The sequence below is a fragment of the Rhinatrema bivittatum genome, chromosome 14, assembly GCF_901001135.1.
Source record: "Rhinatrema bivittatum chromosome 14, aRhiBiv1.1, whole genome shotgun sequence".
Taxonomy (NCBI): Eukaryota; Metazoa; Chordata; class Amphibia; order Gymnophiona; family Rhinatrematidae; genus Rhinatrema; species Rhinatrema bivittatum.
The window spans coordinates 27,101,747-27,129,384 of record NC_042628.1 but is presented as its reverse complement, the minus strand read 5'-3'; the positions used below and the strand labels follow the sequence as shown (position 1 = coordinate 27,129,384).

Genomic DNA, 27,638 nt, shown 5'->3' with positions numbered 1-27,638 from the left:
CTTTTTAGTGCTGAAAAACAGCATTCGGGGTGTAAAACGTCTTAAAATCCCTGCCAGTAAATGTAAACAAGTCAATAATATTTTTTTTTTGGTCCGGAGCAGAGACATAACCTGGTGCTCGTTTTCGGAGGTCTCACCATGCCATCTCCACATATTGAGTCTAAGGCAGGACAGTGGGATCACCTCTTTTTTTTTATATGTGGCATCCCACCACAAAATTAAATCGCTACACATTTGTAGCAACTGTTTTTTATCTATTTTCACACACCAGTTTCCAACCCAAAATGTCTCATTTTCAGAAGCTACCACAACTAGAACTGTTGGTTTCCTTCTGGTCATAAAACCATTAAAACACTGCAGTCTGGCAATTGTGCTTTTGACCCTTGACTTTGCTTCCCGGGGTCTTCTAGTGGAAGGGCCCTCACTGAAGGCCAAACTATACAAATTAAGCCAGTTCTGGCTTTCAGGATGTGAAAAATTATATAAAGATATATATATATTTTTTATTTTTTTTTTGCTATCCTGAAAGCCAGGCTTGCTTATGAACATGAATGGCGCAGGGGTTGAGACCCCTACTATAGTGGGCTCTCTAGATTATGTAATCCCCTGACGGGGTGCATAAAATGAATGCCCAATGTCCGTTTAAGAGCTGAGCACCAGGCGCTCTCTGGGTTCAGATCAACAAAATTGGTCAAGCAGATGGCGCAGCGGACCTGGCTCGGAGGCTACAGCTGTATTCCTCCCGCTTCCTTCTCCTCTGTGAGGCATCGGACTGCACCCCAATCAATGCAAGTCCCTGACGCAGACTCCTCCTCCTTTGAATGATACGCCAAGCACATGCTCTCACGGCCTTGGAATTAAAGATGGTCTTACTCAAAAGATTTCTTCAACCCGCGAAACTTTTAGTTTCTGGTTTGGGGCTCCAGCAAAGGAAATAAAATAAGTCAAGTGTCTGATATATTTTTTTGGGATTCGCAGGTTCAGACACAGTAGAGAGTTAGAGCACCACCACCAGACACAACGCACTTCCTCTACATCTTCCCACTCCAAAATAGCGTCACATCCTCTGCGTCTCTACTGCAGTGACAAAAATGGGTCGTCCTTCCTCAGGAGATGGTATTCAGTACTCTCTTCTTCCCAGGGAATTCTCCCTGAATAAGGGTGCTGGTCCAAAATGAAGCCGATATCCATGGTCCCGGCTAGGTGGCACTGCCCAGGAGTCCAGTCCAACAGTTCTGGTAACATGGACGTGCTGGGCCCTTTGCCAGATGGATTGCAGAGGAGAGAGATTGCCCACCTCGAGTGCCTAACTCCTTTCTGGATTCACTTCCTCCCTGACACTAATCCCAGTGAATGCCGGCTTATATTTAGCCCGGGCATGCGCCCCCTAGTGGTTCTATTTCCAAAACACCCTTAAAGAGACGTACAGATCCTCCTAATGAATCTTTGCAATAGTGCACATCGCCAATCAGTAGATGTGAGTTAATGGAAAAAATACTAAACAATATAAAGGGAACACTGCGAGTGACAAGGACCTGATTAGGGCCGGTGGCTAATTACTTTTTATCATTAGAGAAATACAAGTGGAAAAAGAAAGTCGTCCGTGTGGAAGCTCACAGATGTTCTGGAGTAGTGGGGGGACCCTCAGCCAGTCGGATTTTCAGATCCACTATGAATATGCATGAGACCATTTTGCATGCATATGATAGGAAGCTTTAGCTTATTTTATTTAGTGAATTTATAGGCTGCCAGCTTAACTCTTTATTTATACAATTGGGAGCATAAGGGACAGGAACAGCAATAGCATGATTCTGCACCTTGACTGTTCCAAGAGCGCATGGTTTCTGAACCAGTGGTACAGTAGTAATGGGTCTTATCAAGCTACGTTTCTCCATTTTTAGGTGTTGTACTGGGAGGCTGTGGTGAACGCTCAATCCGTTTCCGTCCAACCCTGGTCTTCAAGGATCACCATGCAAACCTGTTCCTGAACATTTTCAATGATGTGTTAGCGGACTTCAAGTAACATCTGGATCCTCCCCCATTGACTGAAGAATATTTTGAAAACCATGCAATTCATGCTCTTCCTATACAATAGGAAGCTGAATTCATGGACTGAAGGAGGATGGTTTTGCGTCACCGCCAGAGCAAACCTTCCCATACAACTTGTCACACAGTACGTCACACAATATCTATATTTTCATAGGTAAACACAGTAGCTTTTCTAGGTTTCAGCTTGTGCCAGGTAAGGCATAATATGTACGTTTGGCAGTAGAAACATGAAAAACAGAGCAATGGACAAAAGTTAAACTCATTAGGTGAAGGCGGGTCTCCTGGGGGGTTCTGCTCTCTGCTGTTGCTCTGCCTCAGTAATTCTGTTCTAACTGGCTCCAGCTGCTGGTTTTTCCATAAACCATGTCCGAATAAGTCTTTGTAACTACGCCAAGTCTGGAGTAATCAAACTTTCTGATGCTAATAAGACCCCCCCCCCCCCCCACCATGAGGCGTACTGGGGATTGTGATAAGTGGCTTTGGATCAATTTGAAACCCCTGGTTTCATTTGCTCCATTTTTTTTGCCTGTTCTTAAAGCTGTTGTGCCCTATGTGGGCAAACTGTGTGTGCAGAAATGATGCTTTTTACTATGAAACCCTCAGCTGGTGTGACCCCGATTCATGGTGTTTGCATCAGGCACTATCACACAGCCTCACGCTGTAAGCTAGCGGCAAGGCCTCTGGGGTTAGAACCTTTCAAAGCAGACGCATGTGGATGGGCTGTAGTTTGGAATAGCAAAAGCTCCTGGACGTTTGCATGCAATAATAATCTCTGGCAAATCCCCTTATTGAATTAGGTTTAAATTAGTTATTTTTGCCTTTTAAGTAACAGCTTATTTAAAATTGAACTATTGTAGCATAAACCAATTTAAGATCAGTACAGTGGAGAGAGGCTTTTTCAGTACAGCTATGTTTAAAGGGTGTCTGGTTCTCAGCAAAGCATCCTTGTATATACAGGGGCTGTAAAAATCAGTGGGCAGTGAAATAGCCTTTTAATGTTGACCTTCTCACCACTTGTTGGGTTTTTGTTTTTTTTTTTGAGCATCACTACACATTCTTCATACCTGTTTAAAAATAAAATCCAACAAGGCTGGTTGTATATAAAGCCTTTTTCAATAAAGATTTGTTTTCCATAGTCACACTATGTGGAAGTCATTGTTGAATAAAGGCCTACAATGAGATTAGATATGTAGAGGAAGCTTTTCAAAACCCAGGTAATTAGACTGTCTACAAATTGTCCACTCTTTCCCTGGCTACCCACGGGAAAAGTTAGGGAGGCAACGTTAAGTATAGCTTTGCAGGGGGAAAAAAAATATCTGCAGGAAAACAATGGGGGTAACTCTCTGCGGGATGCTTTCCTCTAGGCAATTCTCAAAACCAGAAGTGCGCACGTACCGTACGTTCCCTTTGAGACGTGGTGTGGCGCACCTCCAGACTCTGCAGCCACCCACATTGCTTTGAAAACTGCCTCTTTTTTAAGGTCTGGTAACTAAGGAGTTACCAGATTAAAATCTCTGAGGCTGACATTTGCGCATCACAAAGCAAAATCTAGTTCCACAGGTCGGTCCCGGGACTGGCGTGAGAAAAAAGAAAAATGTACACAGATTGGATTATCAAATCTCTGCAAATATTTGCCCTGCAGACTTTGCTTGCAGGTAAAAACCAGGGCAAACCCTGCAGGTACTTCTGGACCAACACGTTCTGCCACATCTACTCTTAAAAGGAAGCTGCAGGAGCAGTCTCTTCCTTTGGAAATTAACTTGAAGGTCCACGGATACAGAAGTACCTGCAGAGCTGTCAACCTCCCTGGGGTTTTGAAAATGGCCCCCTGAAAGGGGCGGCTCTTGCCAGTACAGAAGGCAGATCCAGCCAGTAGCTCAAGTTACAAACTGTCAAGACCTTATGAAGGGCTGTCAGCCAAATTTTAAATGCCTGGTGCGCGTAAAAATCTGTACTGGCCCCGCGTGCATTTTCAAAAGGGCCCAGCCATGTGCACGAGTTCCGACACGCGCACAAGTACTGGGTCCTGAAAAAGGGGTGTGGCAGGGGGGCGTGGTCTAGGAGGGGCAGGACGGAGGCCGGACAGGAAAGTGGCCATTAGCTGGCCAGCACGTGTAGCTTACTTTTGCTCCAAAGGAGCAGATGAGTTAGGAAACCAAAAAAAAAGGCTCCTTCTAGTTAGTATAGGGGTTGGGAAGGGGAAGGAAGGTTAGGTAGGAGGTTAGGTAGGGGGTTAGGGAAGGCCTGATTGCGTCACCACGCGTCCTTTGCAAAAATGTACACCCCCCCTCCGTGCGCTGTGCATGCGCGGCCACCAGATTTTTTAATATGCACACGCTGGCACACACATTATAAAATCAGCACGTCCATGTGCACGCATCTTTTAAAATCTACCCCGTGTCTCCACTCAAAGCCAGAAATACTTTGAAGTTGGTAACTAATTCTTCCCTGTACGTACCAGGATCAGTCCCAGACGGTGGGTTATGTCCCCCGTCCAGCAGGTGGCCAAATACAGCTATCCTTAACTATTAAGCACTTTTAAAGCTGTCATTTTTTTTTTGTTAAGCATAACTTTTTGTGAACTACCAGCTAATCTGCCAGCAACAGAAAAACACTAGAATAAACTCTGTAGATCTTCATCTTTTAATCTAAATGTTTCCTTGCATTTCCAAATCAATCTACTCAGACTTAATGGGTTGTTGTTTTTTTAAATGTCTGTTGCGTTCACTTAGGTTTAGTTTGGGGATGCTCTTGTACCTCCGGCATACAGAGGATCTGACTTCAGATCCCGCCTCTGTTGGGGGTTTAGTTAGGGCTGGTTCAGCCGGGCTGATGGAACCACTGTGGCAGCCCCTCCGCCAGCCAATGTGCAGCACGGAGGGTGTTGCCTTGGAGAGATACATCCAGCCCTCAGACTGCTAGGGGAACCCTTAAACTAGCCAGGTATGACAACTGGGGCAGGGGGCGGCAGCGGCCCTAGAGATCACTGAAGGGAGATCTGTGGGTGGGAGAGAGGGGGGGTATGAAGAAAAAATGTGAATATGAAAAAGAAGAGAGATTTTTATATGTATCCAGATTTATTGAATGCACAACAGATGGTTCGAAATAAATGCATAGCTAATTCTCACTGCAATCCTAGAAAGCACAACTCACCACATCCGAGAAGGAAAAGCTTCATTGGAGGACACTTTGGATAAATAATTATTAGACATCTGTAGCACTACATTAGATTTGATAAATGTCCTCAGCACGTCTTTTACTGTATTGGACGACCAGTGCTTTCCAGTCTTGGTGTTCTCCTGTTTTTTTCTTATACAACTAAGTGTTTTTATAATTTTTACTGACACCTCTGTGTAACATTGTGAACCATATGTGTTTAGCATATAATGGTACAGAATCTGACATAGTGAGACCTCATTATAAACTGTGCGCACACCAGGAATAGACTGTTTACAGTGCCCAATGTTGAGCGTTAACTGCACATCGTGGTATAACTAAGAAACTGTCAACATATATTGCTGTAAGAAATCTGCTTCAGTGTTAATAATTCTTGAATAAATAATAAAAATTTCTCAATTAAATTTCCTTGCTGGCTATGTGCGTGTGTTTTTGGAGGCTGGGTGGTGGTCATTTTCCTCCTGCTTTCTGAAGAGAAAGAAAGCTTATGCCTGTGTATGTCCATGTGTCTCCCTGATCCCCGATAGCTTCTTGGTTTGATGTTCTATTAACAAGAACCTTTGAAGACATGGCAGAGGGGACAGAAGGATTCTAACAGGGGGGGGGGGGGGGGTGTTTTCCAGATCCACATCTCACCTGAAGACCGGCTGAAACCCCTAATATCAATCTACATCTACTTAGATTTCATGTACATAATGACTAAGACTAGGATAGCAGAATGTATTAGTTAAGCTCTATTTCAGTTGTATTCATATATTATCAACGAGTTGTCTTAGCATGCTTTATTTCTTCCATTCTAGTATCTTTGATCTTAAGAATGTGGTTCTATGTTTTCTGGAGTTTGTTAGGTCATATGCATTTCTGAATAGCCAGGTTTTTAGTTCACGTTTGAAACTCTATTTTATATCAAACGTAATGTCTCAGCTAGGGAATTCCACATCTTTGGGCCTGCTAAGGAAAACACACGTTCTCTTATGTGTGATAAATGTGTACTCCGCATTTTTGGAACAGTCAATCCTTTATTTTGTAATCCGAGTGTTCATTGTGGTGTGTATAGTTGTAGAGACGCACACCGATCAGGCAGGGGTTACTTGAGTGGATAATACTGAAAAGTAGTGTTAATACTTTATAATGGGTTCTGGACTGTACTGGCAGCCAGTGCAGTGATAATCAAAGAGGGGGTGATGTGGTCAGATTTCCTTGTTCTCACCAGAAGTTTTGCTGTGGCATTCTGTAATAACTGTAAAGGTTTTATGAGCCCTGTCGGAAGGCCTAGTCATAGGGAGTTGCAGTAGGTCTATGTTTGAGAAGATTAGCGTTTGTAACAAAGTGCGAGAGTCCACGAAAGTTATCAAACTTGATGTGTTGACCTTTAGTATGTATGTCACTATTGTAAACCGTTGTGATCTTCATTAGGAAAGACGGTATATAAAATGTATAAATAAAATGTGTGCCAGAAAACAGGCTAGATAAGTTCTAGGTGGAACTTTTTTTATTTTAAAATTTAAAAAAAAATGTAGCTCAATTTGCAACAGCAGAAAAAGTTCAGCCTTGTGCCTAGTCCAGTGCTAATCAAACCCGGCCTATAAGTGGCCAGTTTGGCCTTTCCTAGGGTATGTGAATTGTGCATTAACTTTGAAAGTTTAGATTGGGGATCCCCACTGTATTTATTTGGCAAAAGATGGGAAAAACATGTTAACTAAGTCCCTGGAGGTAAAGCCGTAAGTAAAGGATTTCGGCTACAGAGAATAAAAAGATTTAACTTGGCATCGGGAGTACAAAAGAAAATTGGAGGCACAGATAACTTTCAGGCCTACAGAGCATCAGATGTGAATTCAGCGGACCCTTCCAAACACATGCAAAAACTTCTCTTTATCCACAACCTTACCAAACTTAATTGTAAAATATAACACCATGGGGTTATCGTATCGTTTCAACTGAAGCAGGATTTCACCTTTGTGGTCTCCAGTTTCTGCTAGGGTCATTACATTTTCTATTGGGATAAAAATGTCCTTCCTCCTTCCCCAAAATGTCAAATGGGATACCTTGATTGTGCTGCCCACCTCATTTAAATATATCATTCCAATAATCCTCCGCAGATAGAAACTTATAGAATACAACATTCCACCAGCAAAGAGGGCAATTCCTGTCGAATACAGAAGACTTTCAAGGGAAGCCTGTCCCGTCCAGTAAAAGTAATAAACTGGAGGCAGAAGTAATACAGTGATGGAAGTCTGCAGCAACTTTAGTCTGGAAAAGCCTCTGCAGAACTGAATGCCTGGAAATCTGTATATCAACGTGAACTGCTGGGAGTCCTCGACACCCCGCTTCTGCCGCTCTTCAGGCGATGAAGCCATGCTGAGCAGAGGCCTGTGCCCAACCGGCACTGTGCCACCATTCCCTTGTGATAAACGGTCACACCTGCATGCTCTCTTCTGGTGTCGACATGATATGCGGCTGCCTGTCCAAGCGGTTCTGCACATTGCCTCGGCTGGCCTCGCTCTTGCGAGAAGGCCACCGGGTCCAGCCCTCCTACAGGCTGCAGGCAAGCAAACATGGAAGGTCATTTTGAAGATCCCCCACCTTAAAGAAAAATGAGACACACAAAAAAAAAAAAAAGTCCAAATGAAATTCTGACTGCAGGGAATGCTACTTTACTTACAGCTCATTACTGTCATAGCTACATTGTATCCTGGACTGTGACCGCAACTGACCTGTGAACTGGTCCACGACCGGTTTCAAGATTAGCAGTGAGAGAGGATTAAACTAAAGCAGAATAAGAGGAAGGAAGAGGAGAGATGGCCTTACAGGGAAAGCAAGAAAATGTTCTTTTTAATCCATTCTAAAGTAACAAGCATTATAAGCAAAAATAGACAAAAAAAAAAAAAGAGAGACAGATTTCACATTTCTACCAAGACAACTTTTAACTTCACGTGGGGTCAGATGTACTAAAAGGATTTTTCCACAGACACAAAAGGGGGGAAAAACCCTCTTGGTCCTTGATATTTTCTGGTACCATGAACAGCTTTGAGGACAATTTTCAAAGGCATTCGGGTGCCAAAGCACAGAGGTAGAAAACTGCCCCAGGCAGTACCCAACTTGGGACGGGTAACACAGCAATTGAAATTTTCAGTTCTACATCCGTTCTTGTTTCTCTCCCGGACCCTAGCTGCAGGAGCTAGGTAAAGCATGCAGGTGCTTTTCCTCCTACCCGTGTTCCTTTAAAGAGAAGGTAGGCGAGCACAAACGTCCCTGCAATGCTTTGTCACTGTGCAGCTTACTGAAAATGGTTCCCTTTCTTTATAGCTGTCAACTATGGGGGCGTTCTCCAAACCTCTGCAGGTAACCGAAAAGTCTGTGGCTACTTTCACCCACAGACTTTGCATGGGTACAGGTATGGCCTGTGCAAGGGGGGCTGGGAGAAGGCCACTGCGAACTTCCTCCCTCTTACACATGTACAAACATTCTTCATGCTCCTCTTCCTCCTCCATCCCCAGCTCCCACCAGTGGCTCAATGTTCATCTGATGAACACTGGACTCAAAGGGCAGCTGGGAGGTTGAGCCCTGCTCCTTGGTCACTCTCCCTCACAGCTGGGAAATCACACAAACATCAAGGCCATGTGGCTACCCCGATCTCCAGGTAAGCAACTCAAACACCCTCTGTTCTGCTTCCTGCCCCTGCAGGAAGCAGAGGGGGGGGGGGGCAGAAATGATCCATGATGCTACTGGATTTGTTCAGTTTCCATGGAGAAGCCAGTACTGATTTACATTGCCAGCTATAGCTTACTTGGGTCCTGACATGCAGTAAGGCCAAGACTGAAGACTTGATAATTGGCCCTACTGCTCCATAAGTTTCAAACTTGTGCTAATTAAACCCCTTTTTGTGTCCTTTGCTGTGTAGTGTCTGTTCCAGAATCACCCCCTCCTTTCATGATCCCTTCAAATCAGAAGGGGAGGGGGAACATGGAGAAGGGGGGCTGGATTAGGAAGAATCTGGAAACAAACACCCCTGCTGTTCTGCCTCTTCTGCACTTCTTTTCAGATTTAAACTTCATTCCAGGCCATTCCCCCCAAAATTAAGCTCTGGGAAGAAGAGCAGGCAGTACCAGCAGCACCTCAAACTCTCCCTGCAGTCCCCTCCCACATCACTTTTCTAGGGCCTTGAAAACCAGGCCCAGCTCCCACTACTACTGCACCCCTAGCAGAAGAAAGACATTTCACTTGAGCTACTGGACCCTATTTCACGTACAACTGCTAAATTTTATAGATAGAAATATTACAAAAAAAATGCCTGCCTGCAAGAATGTGAGGACACAAAAGTACAAAAAGGCAGTCTCTTTTACATATTCTCTTTTCCTCATACCAAATATTAGGTTTGCAAGCTTACATCATATTGGTGTCTGCATCACTCCAGCTTTGCAGTTCAGAAGCTGCCAGGAGCTATGTAAGATTATTCCTAGAAACAGCAGAAGGCTTCATTCAACATCAATTACTTGTCTTCAGGTCTGCAGCGCTTATACTCAAAGGGTGTGCAAGATCTAAAGAATAGATGCAGGGATTTTTGTAAAAAACAAGGTACATATCTTTTACGCTGAAAAGTATAAAAATAATACAGCAATAAAGGAGATGTAAATAAGACCAAAACAGGAGGCAAGAAACATTGAATTTGATATTTTGTAGAGTCCAGCAAAAATCAGCTTCTGATGTCATTCAGAAAGAAGGATAAGGCAATGATTCCCAAACCGGTCCTAGAGGATCCCAGCCAGTTGGTTTTCAAAATATCCACAAATGAATATTAATGCATATTTATTGTGGATATGAAGGAGGTATATTTGCATACATTGTATCCATTGTATGAAACTATACCTCATGCATATTCATTATGAATATCCTGAAAACCTGACCCATTTGGCACTGCAGGGCCGGAGCTCCTACCCCTGATCTACAGAGCTGAATGGATTTGGCTAAAGGCATAATGCATAATAAATACAATCTACATTTAAAAAAAAAAAAACCCAGCAAATGTAGAAATTGTTTTAAAGTTATCAGGCCATTAGTTTAGTGAAAACAGACACTCACCCGAGCTAAATAAATATATAAATGATTAGCTTTTCTCTAACATTCCCTGCTTTCGAAACAGCGTGCAAACCCTACAAGCATCGTGACGCCCACCACGAGGAACAGCAGCTGGCACCCCACCTTCGGACCCCTATGTCTGCAGTCACATTCCGCTCGCGCGTGATCTCGCCCCAGCAAGCAGAAAGCCGGGTCATCTTGTCCTGCCCAGTGCGCATGCGCGACCGGAAGTCTATTTCGAAAGTCTCCCTGTAGAGTAGACTACAGTGACGTTCCCTCCTCCCTCCCTTGGACTTTCCCGTTTATTGTCTGCGGAAGTCCACCCCAAAGGGACCAGCTTGGCAGCCCGCTGGCTTTTGTCGCCCTGGCAGCGTGGAGCGTTTCGGGAGTCGTAGTTCTGGTTGGGGGGGGGGGGGGCGTGGCGGGAAGCGGATTCACAGCGACGGCTTCCGGCATCCTGGGGCACTACATTTTCCAGGTAGCCCGGCGGCATCTTGGCTCGCAGGCAGCTGTGACGGTGCTCTTCATTCATCGGCCGTGCGGGAGCGAGTTTCTGTACTGATGGCGCCGGCCGCTGCTATGGATTCTTCCACGATTTGCTTGTTCGATGTGGACGGAACTCTTACGGCTCCCAGGCAGGTAAAAGGCTTTGCATTCATTCTAGTATTGCGTAGTCCTGGCTGGACAGCCTGTGCCTCTACGCCTTGTGGGATTGATCGCCTTTATTTGGTTTTGTTTTTTTTTTAATATAAGGGTACCGATGGCAGTGAGGGGTTTTCTCTTATTGCCCTGTCTGGAATGGAAAAGGCCGCGTGCCTTTTAAAGCGGTGCTGCGGGCTTTCAATAATGCGGTAATTAGAATTAAAAAAATATGGTGGGCGTTGCGCTTTTGAGCGCCAGACAGTAACGAAATAAGCTAGCAATTAAATTTGAGAGGGGCTGGGCTGGGATTTACAGCCGCCCTTGCCCCTGATGAGACCATTTACAGCTCCACACTCCATCTGCTAGTGAAAGTGATTCACACTGCTGCCTGTGAAACGTGGCGGTTCACCTGGTGCTCTCAGTATCGGTACCAAACGACTTTAAGCTGTTGCATCAGTAGTAAGAGCGCTCTGGCTTGATGCTGTTGCGACAGCAATAGGTAGTCTGACGTCAGTAAGTGTCTTCCCCAGTTTCCTGGTAGGACACGTTTAACAGCCCCGGGGGAGTTTACTAACACGTAGTCTTACGCTATGTATTTATTTGGGACTTTTTTTTTTTAATGCGTAGAACTTCTTTTCCAGCCACCGTGCTCTCCCATCAGAGCACACGTCCCTTGTTTCTGTGCTAGTGACCACCAGGTTTTTAACATGATTAGTTAATTAGTGTAATCGCTGGAAATCTTATTCTCCTCGTCCATGAAATAAAGCAGTTAGTTGCTAAGCCCCCAAAAAATGATTAAGGTCACTTTTGATACGAGTTAAAGGCGTTTATACAGACACTCACCACTGTACAGCTAAATAATTCTAGGAAGCAATTTTCAAAGTTATGGAGAGGTGGGCATAACATTAGCATACGTGTGCTTATATTGTATCTTATAAATCTTGAAATGGGTGTATCCTCGCAGCTTGAACATAAATGTGAACAGAGTTTTAGGAGTGGGTTAAGGGTGGTCCAGGGCAGGGTTCAGCAGTGTGCACTCTAATTGCTATTTTGTAAGCACGTACAGGCCGATACAATATAGTGCGTTCCGGTGGAGCGCATTATTAACCAGCATTTTCGACGCGCTAGCTTAACCCCTTATTCAGCAAAGGGGTAATAGCGCATCGATAACGCGCGTCCAACCCCCCAAGACTAATAGTGCCCGCAACATGCAAATGCATGTTGATGGCCCTATTAGTCATTCCCGTGCGATACAGTAAGTAAAATGTGCAGCCAAGCTGCACATTTTACTTAAGAAATTAGCGCCTACTTTTCTGTGCACCCTCCGACTTCATATCATGGTGATATTAAGTCAGAGGTCCCAAAGTAAAAAAAAAAAAAAAAAAAAGTAAAAGCAGCTCGCGGGTTGAAAACTGGACACTCAATTTTGCCGGTGTCCGGTTTCCGAACCCGTGGCTGTCAGCGGGCTCGAGAACAGACGCCGGCAAAATTGAGCGTCGACTGTCAAATCCACTGACAGCCGCCACTCCTTTTACCACGGGCCCTAATTAGCATATTTTTATTTAGTGTATCACGCGCACAGGACACTGGCCTGAGCGGGTGCTCTCCCGCGTTTCTTTCTGTATCAGCCTGTAAGGGAGGATCAGAGGCAAGAAATAGGCAAAGTGATAAGCTGAGGAATATGGGGTGCCCTGAATTGGGAATGTGTCACTTTTTGAAAGATTAGTTTCTTAAATTGATGTGGTGAAAGCTGATACATTTTCTTCATCACACAATCATAGATACTGAGTTAAATGTTTTTGTTTAATCTACAGAAAATTACCCCTGCCATGGCTGAATTCCTGCAGGCATTGAGGAAGAAGATGAAAGTTGGAGTTGTAGGAGGATCAGACCTTGATAAAATTAAAGAACAGTTGGGAGATGATGGTAAGTACAAAGTGAAGAGTCTGCTCAGAAGTATGACTGAAAGAGTTCTGGAAACTGCCACCACACCTTTAGTAAAGTTCTTCCTGCACAATAGATTTTTGCTTTCTAAACAAAATATGCAGATCTGCCTCAGTTCTGCGTCAATGGACTTTTTGGAAAAAGCTGGAACATAAGAGAAGCCATACTGGGCCAGACCAAGGGTCCATCAAGTCCAGTATGGGGGCCAATCCTCTGGCAATGAACTCCATAGCTTAAGCAGGAAGTGAAAAAGAACTTTCTCTGATTTTTGTTTTAAATGTGCTACTTGCTAACTTTATGGAGGCCCCTCCCCCCTTAGTCCTTTCATTATCCAAAAGAGTAAATAACCATTTCACACTTACTTGGTCAAGTCCTTTCATGATTTTGTAGTCCTCTACATGTCCTTTTAACATAAAGATGCCATTGTCTGAAACTGGTCCAGTCACAAGAGATGGCTTATACTTTGACCAAAAATATCAGACTAGGCAGGTTTCTTTAGAAAAGACCCAACTCTTGACGTAGATGTGGTCTCCTCCACCCCCACCCTACAGGGGCCTCTGTTTATGCCCATTTAGGAATCCATCTGTATGCTGTAGCCAGGGTTGCAAACTGGCAATCCGCAAAAAAGAACAAATAAAAAATGGTGTGAAACTAAATTTCACTAAAAATCGGATGCCTGACAGAACCTGCCTGCAGTTCCATGGGCAGTTTGAGGCTGATGTACTTGGGAGTCAGGGTCTATGTATCAGTGCATAAAGGGGTGAGTGCCAAAAAGCAGAATATAAATATATGTAGAGTAAGTACAGCCCTGACCAAAATAGCAATGACAAAGACATCAGTAAAAATCTGGCAGACTGAGAGAAAAAATATAGATTTTTGGCAGTTGGCAAACCTGACTTGTCACTGAGATGAACAAAGCTAAACTGGTTATTTGATACAGCTCAATAGAAATTTTAATTTTGTTTCTGTTTCTCATAGTGGCTGAAAAATATGATTACGTGTTTGCAGAAAATGGTCTTGTTGCCTACAAAAATGGACAATTCTTGTCGAAGCAGGTATGTCCTTTAGATCTGGCTCTGGTGCTGCTGTTCTGCATTTCTCTTTTAGATGTGGTTCCTTCCTCCCCCCCATCAAAGATAAAAGAAGCAAAAATAATTTACGTTTGTAGAGTGACCTTCCTGCTGAATCCCTTAAGCTTTGTTCACATCGCAGCCCATTAACAGATTGAGCTACTAAATTCAGCCAACATAAGCCATTTGGTGAAAAAGTAACTCCAACAGAATGAAGAGCCATGGACGATTTGTCTCAAGAACTGATTTCGGTGGAGGCTGCACAGACATCCAGTGTCAGCTCCTAAAAGGATCATCCTAACAGCCATTGTAGTTCTTATTCTACAGCAACCAGATGAGCCAAGAAAAGGGATTCTCTTTCATCCCACCAGACCCGACGCTTGGATTCCCCCCCCCCCCCCTTCTAGAAGTCAAAGGTAAAGAACTGTTCTGATGTCTCCGCTTATGGAGAAGTGGGCCACATGCAGCTCTTCAGTATTTGTCTCCAGCAGATGGTAGAGGTGCAGTCCTAGGTGGACAGATTGCTTCTAGGAAGGTATTAGGGAGGGGGGATGGGTTCGGTGGCCCTCTTCTAGCTTGCTGTTCTGGTTCCCTCTTCCCTACTATTCTGGGCCCATTTCTGTGTAGCTCAGAGGAACTCCATTTGCTAGATGTAAGTAGAGTTCTTGGGGTATTTGAAGGTCACTAATTCCTTTTAGGAAATAGGATCTTTTTGTTCTTTCTCTTTTTATGCATAAAGGAAAAGAGATGGTTGAGTAGCTACTGCTTCAGTTTATAGTCTGAAAGGTCTGACTGCCTGAGGGACGGAAGGAGTACTCCACGAGGATGCAAGCTGCCTCCTGGGCAGAATTTCATTTCATCCCACCAGAGGAGATTTGCAGGACAGCTACTTGGGCATTGTTGTATATGTTTTACAAACCTTATCGATCAGATGTGCAGGCCTGGGAGTCTGCCCCTTTTGGGATGGGTGTTCTCAGGGCAGTTTTAGCAGGCTCCCTCCCTGGTTAGAGGTGGTTTAGGAGAGGGTCTGGACTAGTCTGGTGGGACGATAGGAGAGGGGGAAAAAAAAATGGTTTCTTACCTGCTAATTTTCTTCCCTCAAGTCTTACCAGTCCAGGATCCCACCCAATTTTCTTTGGACTGTGGCCTGCCTCATGAGAGGCATCTCTAGTTTCAACAGAACTGGCTTTGTTAGAGAAGTTTCTCTTCAGTTTCTGGGGCTATTGTTCATTTTATGTTCTGGGATTTGAGCTTAAGTTGGGTCTGGTTTTAGTAACCCCCCTGCTATACAAATACTGAGAAGCCCCTGGTATACAAATACTGAGAAGTTGCAAGTGGTACAGCTCCCCATAAGGGGTGGCATCATCAGAACCGTTCTCGGCCTCCATCTGTTGGACCCATGTCTGGACTGATCTGGTAGGACTCAAGGGGGAAGAAACTAGCAGGTAACAAAACCAAATTCTTTCTTACGTAGTAAACTGAGTAGCTCGGTTATGCAAATCATAGCCTAAAGTTCTCAGCTAGCTAGTCAGTTTTATTTTTGCCTTTTTCCCCTTTTGATCCCTTGGGAGACCTCGCCAGTCCCAAGAGTGCTCTCATTTCTACTCCTTGGCTGACGGGCTCCTCTTTCCTCGTCACCCGGGGTCTGAGTCGGTGCTTCCATGGCAGGTCCAGGCTTGGTAGATCCTGACAGATGAGGGGGGATCCAGATTTGGATCTCTCCCCTCTGCAATCAGTCTTGGGGGGGGGGGGGACCACCCCAGACTTCCACTTTAATATGGCATTAGATGTAGGCTGTGCAGCAGTTGGAGCATTTTGGGTTAGGGTTTACTTTGCCCAAACTCCACTGTCTCTTCGCTTCTCTCCCCCCGGTATTTCCCTTACCCTCAGTGAATTTCAGTTTGCAATTCATGCAGAATTTTCATTTGTATGATCTTTGACTGCCACTGCTATACACTTTCCTAAGAAATTAACATGGTCTATATATATTTTGTTTTGTTTTGGGTTTTTTTAGAGCATTCAAGCCCATCTTGGAGAGGACATAATCCAAGACTTAATCAACTACTGCCTGAGTTACATTGCCAAAATTAAGCTACCAAAGAAAAGGTAAGTGTGTGTGTGTGTAGTATGCATGCTCTCATCGTTCAGAGTTTATTTACAGGGTAGATTTGGGAGAAAAGAAATTTGGTTAAAGGGGAGCCCTGACTCCAGAATTGAAGCTGGTTCTCTGGCCAGCATGGTGAAAGTATAACTCTCATGGACAACGCTTTTCGACGGGTGATCGAGTTGCTGGAAGCATCAGTTTTGTGCTTCACCTCAGAACATCCAAGTCTGTGTTCAGCCCTAATATGGGGAATGGCAACGTGTGCTGTCATCCATAACTGCTCTGCTTCTGGCATAAGAGAGATGCCCCCAGAAACCTTTAATGTGAAGTAGCTCCATACTTAATCTGGATGCAATACTTTCACCTGACTGGTCAAGGACTCGCTGCATTGCGGGAAGCTCTGCTGGGACCAGACTTGAGCTGCCCACTGTTGTTTTTGGCTTGGATGCAGAATAGAATAACATTTCCTCTTCTCGTTGAGCACAAAAACAAATAGGGCTATTGTTGTTAGAACACTTTTTTATTCTAGCAAACATCTGTATTTCAATAAACAAAACCACACCATGTACTTTCATGGCTTCTGCGGTTGGGGTGTTTTACTGACATTGATAGACGCACTTTGAAGACGAGCAGAAGAAACACAAACATTCAGGAATCTGGATCTAGAGGAAGAGGCTGTTCCCTGGTGATTCCTGACTGATAAATATCAAGAGAAAGCTGCCACGTTTAGCCTCCATAATCCAGTAAAATTGGTGGGGTGAGGGGAGAGGAGGGATTTATGCTCTTTACTGGAGGACAATTTTTTGTTGCCCTTTCAGCCATATATTTTTTTTTTTTTTCATAATTTGATTCATCACCAGTAAGCTTCCATGGGCTTGACTGACCAGAACTCCTGCTGAAATTCACTTTCAGGAATGAAGTGTTTAAAAGAATGCACACACACATTTAAGACCATTGTAATAGTTAAATGATTAGTGTTCATGTTAATTGCTTCCCCCATATGGGGGATACATCTGGCTTGGGTTGCAGGTCATCTTTACTCAGTATTTTAGTTTTACTTTTATAACATGTATACACTACCTAAAGCAGGGCGCTTGACGACAAACCTCACACAGTAACAGGCAGTCCATGCTTCCCAGAGCTTATCGTCTAAATGTGCACCTGAGGCTGCCGGCGATGGTGACGTGCCCAAGGTTATAAAGAGCATCCCTGGGAGAAAATGCATCTGAACCGGGACTTCCTGGCTCCCAGCTCACCTTTCTAAACATTAGACCAGATGTCCGAGCAGTAACTGAGGCATTAGCAAATCTAGCAGGAGGCATCCGGTCTTCACATCTGTCAGTGTGAAATCTGTTTATTCTAAGAGGTATTGTTAAGAGCCTGTATTGTGATTGGATGAAATCCTACCCTGTTCAGAGCCAATGAGACAGTGACCTTATCTTCAATAAAAGTACATTATGGTGTACTTTATTATAGTATTTTCTGACTGAAACGATTTATTTATTTATTTTTCAGTCGTGATTTCTAAACGTTCAAACTTTTTTTTTTTTTCTGGCCTTCAATGAATAAGGGCCAGTAATTTAGCTTTCTAATTACCCAATAGACACAGATTTTGTTTAATATTGCATCCCTGCCTTATCTTCATTGGCATTAGGTAGCCCAGTTGTATGTATGTCTTTGCTTTGTATCAAAATCTTTCTCATGTATTACAGCATAGTAACATGACTGCTCGCAAAACTGAGATCTCAAACATATACAAAAACTGTAAAGTAGCTTTCCCTGTACGTACCGGATCAGGCCAGACTCCTGGGTTTTGCCTCCGCACCGGCAGATGGTGACTGGCTCTGCCATATATACCAGGGTGCCACCCACAGTCTGTCTCCAGCAGATGGCACGGGTGCAACACTCACAGTCTCTACTGATTCTTTAGTTAAAAAAAAAAAAAAAGGCATAGAAGTAGACAGGGTTTAGTTTAGTGTTTTGTTTTGTTTTTTTAAACCAGAGCTAAGTATCTGGAATGGTAAGGAGATCAGCCGGCTGAAGGTCTGTAGCCTCCCAGGGGGTTAGCAAGTCCTGAGGGGACCATCCCCCCCGGTTCTGCAGGCAGCTGCGGCTCAGGATCGAGGGCCCTAACTTTGCCACAAGGCAGCCCAGCTTGGGGTGACACCGGGGAGCCCGGATCACTCACCCCAGCCAGAACAAAGTAGCGAGGTTCTCTTCTGTTTTTTTGCCGCGGTGGTCAGGAAGCGTTCGCTCAGTTTCTCCCCCCCCGGTCTCCAAAAAAAAAAAAGTTAATTTTTTACTTTACCGGCCCTCTCATGCCGCGCGGTCCGCTCTGCAGTGCGTGCGGCTCGGGGCACGCGCGCCTCTCGAGGGATGGGCTGTCTCAGCCTGCATCCCCGGAGGAGAGGGAACGTCGGGGTCTGTCGGGGGGGTGGGTGCTTGTGCGGCGGCGGTTGGCGTTCGGGGAGCTGCCGGTGTCTGATGAAAGGCCCTTACTGCTGAGCGCGGGAAAAGGCGCCATTTTGGGCTCCACTGCTTTCGCGGGTCAGCTCGCGGTGGGGGAGGGGAATTCCTCTCTCCTCAGCAGCCAGCCCCGAGGCTGGTTTCTCCTACAGAAGCAGCTGCTGTGGGGCAAGATTTGAATAATACCACAGATTCTGAGGGCTCTTGGGATTTTATTCTGGCCATGCATGGGGCTTTCAAGGCGCGTAAGGCATCTAAAAAATCCGCTGCCAAGACAGGGAACTCCTCAGGGCCGCCACAGTAGCACGACTGCTCGCAAAACTGAGACCTCAAACAAACATGTCCAGCTAAACATTATAGAAAAACTGTAAAGTAGCTTTCATTGGCTTTATTTTAATTGGTTACTTTTTTTTTTTTTTTTAATGTTTAAATTGTATTTAACAAATGACCTCTCAATTTAATAAATGGTCCCTAATGTCTTCATCAAATATCTTTTGAAACATAAGTTGTATCATCATTTGTCTCTGCCGTCTTCCAAAATCGAGACACAGTTTCTGCGATGGGCTAAATCAGGAAAGTTTCATATTCCTAAACCTCATTCCACCAACATCACTCCTGTACTGACCACACAGACATAAGGCTTTATCCCTTCTCAGATCTGAACTGAATGCACAACACTCATTACAGCATCATGCAAAACAATACCCTACCCTCACCAGTAGAGCCTCTTTCCAATACACTATCAATGGTTGTATTCAAGTCTGCAACTTACAAGCCAGACCACAGGAAAACTGCAATCCAAATGCATAAAAAAAAAACAATCACTAGTTCATATCGTCGATGCAGACCACTCGAGTAAAACTTAGCACGAAGAGTCAATGGTGCTGACCTTGGCATCTAAACATGACCAGCGTTGCAAACTAAAATGCAAAAACCTTTCTATCCTTTTCTTCAACAAGCTATTATAGCTCCTCCACCTCGCGCTCCTTGTATGCTACAAATCAAGCCAGGTCTCACTCTGCCTCTCATTCTCCCAGTGATTCAACTTGTCAATCTGCTGTTTTTCCTAATGGAGCATGTGCTCCTGCAAGCCTTTCTGAGAACCTGTTAAGTTGCTTTATCCAGCATTAAGGGATCTTTAATCTTATCAATCATAGCAAGGAGTAAGAGGATTAGATCTTCCGTGGCCTAAAAGCTACACTTGGGAAAAACTGTAGCCATTTTTTTTTCTTTTGGGATTGAATTCTACATTACAAACTGGGAACTCTTAAGAGAATTTCCAAAGTCGTGACCCAGAGTAAACTGGCCTGGCTGAAAGTTTGCCTGTGCATGTTCAGGTTTCTAACCAGGTTAGAGAGGCATTCCCAAGGCCATATTTAGTTCAGGGGACGCAGTATGTACGGGTGCTGGTTTGTCGCAATAGACTGCACTGCCGAGGGGTGCGGGGGCTGTCTGTGCCCGTACAATGTCGGCAGTTTTCTAAGGGAAACTACTCGCCTAGCTCTCATCTAGATTTCACCGCTCGCCTTTCCAAATCTGAGCTGCAGTGTCCGCACGTGCAAAGTCAGCCCAACTGTTGGCAGCTGTTCAGACTATTCCGGATGGGCTCTCATTTGATTATTCCTTCACTAGAAAAACATTTCCCCCCCCCTTCTCCCACAATGTAAAAGACCTACAGTGAGTCTCTCAGTTCAAGGAGTACGGTCTAAACTGACAAATCTCCTCCTGGGTTAAGGCCGGTTCTGCATCCCCTTAAAGTCAGAGTTCAGTTGGGGTGCATGGGTTGCACCAGACCACGTGGGCCTCTTGGTCTTTATCTATGCATTGTGTTCTTTGGTGCTGAAGTGCAGTTGGCGTCTGACTGGTTCGGTTCTGATGCTGGCTCTTATCGCTGGCAGGCAGGACACTAGGTCTTCCCAAACCTGTCCTGAGGGGACCCCACAGTCAGTTTTTCAGGATATCCTTAATGAATATGCATGAGAAATATGTGCATACACTGATAACCTGGTATGAGCTATTTTTATCTCATGCATATTCATTAAGTGTGTCCCGTACACCTGACTGGCAGTGTTTGAAGCCCTGATGTCTAGCCTTGAGAGATCCAAAAATCTTGCAAGATGGCCATCTGCTTAATGTTTTGTCCTTGAACTGCTAGGTAGATGGGGTTAGGGATGGATTCCCTAAAGCTTTTTGTCCCATTCTTTGCTTATGAGAGAAAAGCTTAGTGAATCGTGCCCATGATGTTCAAATATAGAGCTCACACATCAATGATCAGTGAATATTCATTGGTGTTTGATTTTTGGGTTTTTTTGCTTGTATTTCTAATCATGTTTATTCAATTTTAGTTTATTTGGTCTTGTATATTTATTGAATTTGTATTTTATGACTTGTGTAAGTGACTTTGGACAGTATTTTCATACTGGGAGGGCAGGGTAAATGCCGTGTTGGGAGTGAATGAGTGCTGCATGTAACCTTGTATTTTTTGCCTTTGGTTCGTTATGATGCATCTTATTTATTGTCCCTCTTTCTCCCCCCCCCCCCCCCAAGAGGTACTTTTATTGAATTCCGTAACGGGATGTTAAATGTTTCTCCTATTGGAAGAAGCTGCAGCCAGGAGGAACGAATTGAATTCTTTGAACTTGATAAAGTGAGTTGTGTGGGGTTTTTTTTGTTTTTTTGTTTTGTTTTGTTTTTGTTTTTTGTTGTGACTTAATTATACAACTGAAAAGGGCAAAGGTAACTGGGGATTTTTTTATTTTGCAAGGCTCTGAGCCCATCAGACACCCCAAGCTGTTGGCAGCTAGGCCTTCGTTCGGTGGATGTGGCATGGGGCTGGGGAACTATTGTGCTGTCCCAGTTGCAGGCCATAGGCAGCAGTTCAGTGCCTTGCAAATGAAAAATCTCCAAGTTTTGTAAGCCTTATCTGGAAGAGCACAAAATAAATCGCATGGTCACTGGGAGGTTGAGGCTTGAGGTCATTTAGTGGAACAGAAGGGATTTGACCTCTGTGGTAGGCCGTCCAGTCTTCCTAAAAAGTACAGAAATGGTAGATTTTGACTCTGCACTGACTGCACATACCAGGCTGCCTTAAACTGTGGAAAGTCTTTCTCCTGCCAAACCATTTAATGCAGTTTTGGCCAAGAGAAGTTCCTCCCCAGACTGTAGGAAAGTGGAATAGGCCATTGCCAAAGCACACACGGCATAAGAGGCTCTGGAGCAATCAACTGAGGGTCCATTTCATGAATTGTCTGCCGTGAGACTGTCCGGTGGGGGCAGAGGTGTGCTCAAGGTCAGGGAGGGGAAGATGGCTGTTCCTGTCAGCTAGTGGGCAGTGTGGAGCGTGTCCTCAAGACCACCCATCTCTACCTCAGGCCGGCAAGGGTTTCCCAGAGCTAACAAGTCCAAGACTTTTTTTTTTTTTTATCTGGTTATATGGATACCTGGCAGGAGCCAAGAGTATTTGGCACCCTAGGAAGACCTTCAGTCATGTACCTCCCCCCACCTCCAACCTATCTATTGGATGCAGCTCCAGCACAGAGCTCTCTTCCTCTAGGCCCCTTGCTGTGGGATTTTGGTGCTTTAGGTGACTGCCTCGCTTGCCTAATGGAAGCACCGGCTCGGATACCTGGAATGCCTTCCCATACCAAAATTCAAAAAGGCGTGGGATAAACAGAATCCCTAGGATGGTAACGAATCACAGGGGGGGGGGGGGGGTAACCTGCACAGAGCAGCAGTTCCAACCCTGAAAAATCTTGCTGGTTAGACTTGGATGGGCCATTGGTGTCTTTCTGCTGTTGTTTACTATTAAAATTTTGTTTAACAGAAGGAACGTATTCGAGAGAAATTTGTAGATGACCTACGAAAAGAATTTGCCGGGAAAGGCCTCACATTTTCCATAGGTAGGTGTGGCTTTGCATTTAGCAATTCCTACTTTTTTTTTTTTTTCTTTCTGAATTTCAGATTAGTCAAGAAGACAAAGCAACACTTAAGCAGAGCAATTTTAATGAAGGTTTAAGGATGCGATTGGTGGCTGACTGGTCCTCTGAGCCATGTGGCTCAAAGCATGGCATTCTGCAGAGGGGCAGGAGTGGCCCGAGCCACGGTTGCACGCATGCCTCTTGCCAGCCTGAATTAGCATGGGGCTTGGAGAATGGGTGAAGAGAGAGTCTAGGGGAATCTGCTGATAGAGAGGGTATGAGAAGGGATTAACTTGAGGCATGAAAGACTCTGGAGAATTCACTCGGTGGAAAAGAGCGAGGTTTACTGATGAGACCAATGGGATGTGTGGAGAGGAGGGGGTGAAAGGAATTGGGTGGGGGTAAGAGCCGGGAGAACAGCTGGCAGGTGTAAGATTAGTTTGAGAGGTAAAAGGCTGGGGGATTGACTGTGTGGAAAAGTTTAGAAGGATATGAGTGGGGGGGGGGGGGGGGGGTTGAGATGGGCCAGGGGGATTAGCTAGGGAAGGGTGAAGAGTGTCTGGGGGAGGGGCTGTAAAACAGACAGGGGATCAGCATGGGATGGAGAGGGGAGAGAAATAAGACCAGGGCTGGAGCCAGTGAGGGACACCTCCCTCTCCCCAAACTGGATGTTCAAACCCTTGTCCTTCCTCTCCAGTCCCTATGCTGATAGCTGAGATCTCCCCCCCCCCCCCCCCCCCCCCTCATACAGCCAGAAAATGTGGTTTGATTGTATCTGTCCATATATCTTCCTTGAAGCAAGGCAAGTATGAGGTGATGTACAAAAACACTCCAAAATGCATTAAATTGTGTGTGTAATATAGGTAATTTTTTAAGACACCTCCCCCAATCATTTTATAAGCATCTACTCTGGCAGCTGCAGCTTCATAAAAGAAAACACCAGCAAGCTGTTTGGGGGCCTATCGTTTCTTCTTCAGTCATTGACTTTTTTTAGTGGACTTCTTTCTGAACTATTAAACTTTTCTATAATGAAAGTTTAGCTTCCCTGCCAGAGATTGCTGTCTGTTTCTGACACTAATGTGGGATATCTACTTATTGCAGGAGGCCAGATCAGCTTAGATGTATTTCCAGTTGGTTGGGACAAGAGGTACTGTCTGGGAATCCTTGAACACGATGCCTACAAGATCATCCATTTTTTTGGAGACAAAACTCTGCCAGTAAGTGCGTCTGTGTGGTTCCACCATATCTGCTGCTGCACTATACCAAAGCGGAAAAGATATTTTTACTTTTTAACATAAGTTTCGTTCGTAGCTCAAAGGCTTAAAGAACCCATCTGGAGTGGGGTCAAAATTTTTTTTTTTTCAATTGAACAAAGTGCAGGGAAAAACAAAGCTGCTTATTTGTAGATCGGTAACCACTGGCCAGTGTAACGCAAATTTAAAAAAGACTCCAGAGGTGATCTGGTAAACGGCAGACGAGTGAGCCTGATGTCTGTGCTGGGAAGAAGCTGCTATTAAGAACAGAATTACTGGGCATACGGATGGCCATGGCTTAATGGCAGGCTGCTCTATGGTGGGGATGTGATAGAGGGCTCAGGTTCTTATTTTGCTTGATTTCACTGCGGGATTCTATACGCTTGTCCATGGGATCCTTTTGGACGGATTGGCTGAAACTGACAAAGCTTTTGATTAGGCTTCATTCTCTTCTTTCTGGCAAAGAGCACTTGGTTAGGGTTGGGGGCAAACACCTCTGTTCCTTGAAAGGTGAGTCGTGGGGTGCCCCAGCGTTCGATGTGCATTATTATGTGTGTGCACGGGTTCAGTTGGTATTTCTATTGGGGAAGGATCGTCAGAAATCTTTGGCTGAGTTGATTTATTCTGACTTAAGGTTTTTGGGTTGAGCAAGGCTATTTAGACTCAAGATCAGTTTCTAGAAAACAGAAGTGCGGGTCTCGTAACCCACATTCTTAGGGGGGTCATTTTTTTTCAAAATGTGATGGGCCGCCGTCGCATGCTTTAGGGCCTTATTGCGTGCGATAGCCATATCACGGCGATATAAATTTAAACGAGGGAAAGGGGAGAGTGTGGGTGGGATTAAAAAGAAAAAATAATTGAGGGTGGGGCCGGTTGCGCTGCAGGCAATCCAATGTTTTTAAACGATGTCTCTGGCAGTAGCGCCGGACATTAGCTACGCTTTTTGCAGGGGTGCTATGGGGGAGATAGCGTGCACTGCCGCAATCACCCCTCGCCCCTCTTCTGGCCGCTGTCTACCTACGGTCAGTTAGCTGTCCAGCTCTTCCTATGAATGGTACTTTGCTGCAGATTCTCTATTCAGCTCCGCCTATGGCAGATCAGATTAATGCTGTTGTAAAGGCAACTTTTTTTTTTTTTTTTTTCCATTTGTGCTTGGTCAACTTCTGCTCTTATCTTCATCAGGCTTGTTTACAATTGTTTTATGCCCTTAAGTCCTTGGTTATTGTAATTCTCTTAATGTTGGGTTGTCTCAAATTTCTCTCTTGCTTTAAATGACGCACAATTCCTCTGCTGGTCCTGGGTGGTTGTAGTCCATGGTCTCGTATTGCACTGATTACTAATTTGAATATCTGTACTTTTAAGGCTTTGAACAAAGGCCCTTTTATATCTTCCTACTTTTGTTGAGATAGATCCCCTGCTAGGTATCTGTGGATTGCTGCTGCTATGTTAGAAGCACCATCTTGAGAGATGAAATTGGTGAAGGCTGGTTGAGAGCTTTCTGGTGCAGCATCTTACCTTATGGGAAATCTTCTCACCTGACCTAGCTCTTTCAGATTTTTTTTTTTTTTTTATACAAAAAAAAAAAGACATTTAGGGCTGGATTCACTAATGCCACAAGGCATAGTGAATGTTGTGGCAACGGGGGGCAGTGCGATCACTTTTGGCACGAAAATGACAGTGAAAGGCATGCGAACCTTTCGCTGCCTGGGAAATCTACACATCCGGTGCCGGGCCGACTCCGCCCCGATATAGCTAGCGCACGCCTGCGATAGCTTTAGAAAACGACCCCCTTACCTACCCTAAGTAGGTAATCTAATTAGAATGGAATCTGAGTGCTCTGGTGGTTTTTCTTTTGCTGAATTTTTATTGTGCTTCGCTCAAGGATGAGAAGAGCCAATATAAATCAGATGGTGAAGAACCATCATGGATTCAGCAATAACAAAAAAAAGTCTTACCTTACTAATTCCTTAGAATGTTTTTGGAAGATGTAGATGAAGGTGAACCAGTTGTGGTGTAGAAAGAAGAGCAACACAAATGCTAATGAGGATGGAATGACCTCCTTAGGAAGAAAAGGCTAAAGGGGTCCTGCAGCTTGGAGAAGAAAAACAAAAGGGGACATGATACAGGTTTATGAAATCATGAGCAGGGGGCAACAGGACATAAGCAAGTTCTTTATGCTTTTAAATATTACGAAGACTAGAGCATATTCCATGAAATAGGTAGCAGGTGGAAGACAAATTGGAGAATATCTTTGTGAAACATAATCGAGCTGTGGAATCTGTTACTGGAGGATGAGGTCCAGGAATCTAGCAAAGCTGAGGATTGAGGAAGTTCTAGTGGGAAAAGTCCATAAGTAAGTAATTAGCCAGGTGAACCTGAGGAAAGCTACTGCTTACCTCTTGAGTTAGCAACCAAAAATGGGCCTACTCTTCAGGATCTTCTGGGTTCTTCTAGTGCCCCAAGATTGACCTTTGGTCAGACTCAACATGACACATTGTCTTGTTTCCCCTATTTGCAGGGTGGCAATGATCATGAAATCTATGAAGACTCTAGGACTGTGGGCTATACAGTGACATCACCAGAGGAGACGCACAGAATCTGTAAAGAATTGTTTTTCAGTTGAACGGCGTGCTTGCCGGAAGTCCAATCAAACATACTGTAGCCAGAACAAAACCAATGTCAAATCATATCTGGTATATAAAGAAAACTCTTTGCCAAGTAAAACAGGTAATATTTAAATTTGGGGAAAAATAAGAAACATGATTGTGTAGGTCACGAATGAACTGTTAGCTTTTTCTTTTATGAGCAATGAAAACTAGGCCTAAAAGTAAAATGTATAACCTGGAGGGCTGCATGATCTAAGCCATTTCTCCTCTTTGTGGCTATATAGTAAGATGGTGCTGTACAGCTGACCCTGACTGCTGTAGGTCCAGGTTAGAATGGTACAGAGATTGAGGAAAGTTTGCACCTGTTTTATATATTTAAATTATTGATCAATACATTTAAAGCAAGCATCCAATCTATTTTTAAATAACAAATTGTCAATATTGTAAGATGATACTGTGAATGTGGGCATTTAATCTAAAATGAATCTGTATTTAATGTATACTGTGTATATAGCAAGCTAAGTGCCTTTATTACATATGGGGTGAGGTTGCTATATTTTATATTAGAAGTGAGATGTTGGAAGAAATGCAGCTCTGTGACACATCCCCATTTTTGACCATGTGTCCTGCATGCAAACTTCTTAATCAAATTATATTCCTCTGATTGTTACAGTAGAATAAACTTGAAATGTGAAGTGAGAAATAAAATAACACAATGACACTGTATGAGCTATGACTGTGGTTCATATGAGTGAAAAGTGCAAGCGAACAGTAGTGCTTACTACTAGAACACAAATTATGCTGAAAGTTAAGCGCTGTGTTGCATGTTTACTGTATCCCCACCATAAGGTAGAGAACATTCCTTCCTGGCTTTGTTGTCCTAGCAGTCGGTAGATCTGTCTTCAACAGGGGACCTGTTAAACAGTAAATAGTCCAGAATATTGAAATGACTTAACATGTTGAAGCCAACTCATACTGTACCATGTTTTGTCCCTTTCACAAAAAAAAAAAATGGTCTCTGGTGCACTTCTATTCTCTAGCGCTGCAGCTGTATCTCAAAAAAAGAAACACAGTACTCTCCGTAAGGCCTCACCAATGATCTATACAGGGGCATTATTGCCTCCTTGTTCCTGCTGGTTATTCCCCTCCCTCAGCAGCCTAGCATTTCTCTGGTCAGAGGCACTGTCTTGTTGCACTGCTTCACTACTTTCATAGCATCAGATACTAGTGCCCAGAGGTCTCCTGATCTGTGCACATCAGTCCTGGATGGAATAAACGATTGGTTCAGGGACCAATGAGAGAGGGAGCTATATTAGATCTAATCGGTTGTGGAA

At 44.3% G+C, this 27,638-nt stretch overlaps 3 protein-coding genes across 13 annotated transcripts in view; 2 read left to right on the top strand and 1 right to left on the bottom strand.

The window, feature by feature from the left end:
- ABAT (4-aminobutyrate aminotransferase) overlaps positions 1–5,634 on the top strand; it is an 85,020-nt gene extending 79,386 nt beyond the window's left edge. For all 8 annotated transcript variants that reach the window (XM_029576111.1, XM_029576110.1, XM_029576108.1 and 5 more), the window contains one exon: positions 1,902–5,634. In XM_029576111.1, coding sequence (XP_029431971.1) covers positions 1,902–2,023 — 122 coding nt within the window. In that variant the 3' untranslated portion in view covers positions 2,024–5,634. The remainder of the gene's footprint in view (positions 1–1,901) is intronic.
- Positions 5,626–10,579, bottom strand: TMEM186 (transmembrane protein 186). Of its 3 annotated transcripts, none has more exons than XM_029576118.1 (3): positions 10,306–10,579; positions 9,614–9,764; positions 5,626–7,809 (listed from the first exon to the last, which is right to left on the bottom strand). In XM_029576118.1, exons 2-3 carry the CDS (start codon positions 9,616–9,618, stop codon positions 7,062–7,064), a joined length of 753 nt encoding a protein of 250 aa, XP_029431978.1. In that variant the 5' UTR covers positions 9,619–9,764; positions 10,306–10,579; the 3' UTR covers positions 5,626–7,061. The 3 variants fall into 3 exon arrangements, with proteins under 3 accessions (XP_029431978.1, XP_029431981.1, XP_029431980.1); XM_029576121.1 differs by having other exon boundaries at positions 10,399–10,579; XM_029576120.1 differs by having other exon boundaries at positions 10,426–10,576.
- A 142-nt stretch (positions 10,580–10,721) lies between these two features.
- PMM2 (phosphomannomutase 2) lies at positions 10,722–27,030 on the top strand. 2 transcript variants are annotated; one of them, XM_029576116.1, is made up of 8 exons: positions 10,722–10,941; positions 12,759–12,870; positions 13,867–13,943; positions 15,973–16,064; positions 21,076–21,175; positions 22,352–22,427; positions 23,547–23,662; positions 26,217–27,030. In XM_029576116.1, exons 1-8 carry the CDS (start codon positions 10,864–10,866, stop codon positions 26,319–26,321), a joined length of 756 nt encoding a protein of 251 aa, XP_029431976.1. In that variant the 5' UTR covers positions 10,722–10,863; the 3' UTR covers positions 26,322–27,030. The 2 variants fall into 2 exon arrangements, with proteins under 2 accessions (XP_029431976.1, XP_029431977.1); XM_029576117.1 differs by having other exon boundaries at positions 10,792–10,937.
- The last annotated feature ends 608 nt before the right edge of the window (positions 27,031–27,638 follow it).

Coding starts and splice junctions, on each gene's coding strand:
- PMM2 (XM_029576116.1), top strand. CDS start 10,864: ATGGCGCCGGCCGCTGCTATGGATTCTTCCACGATTTGCTTGTTCGAT. Junction 12,871..13,866: donor AGAACAGTTGGGAGATGATG/GTAAGTACAAAG, acceptor TGTTTCTCATAG/TGGCTGAAAAATATGATTAC. Junction 22,428..23,546: donor AGGCCTCACATTTTCCATAG/GTAGGTGTGGCT, acceptor TACTTATTGCAG/GAGGCCAGATCAGCTTAGAT.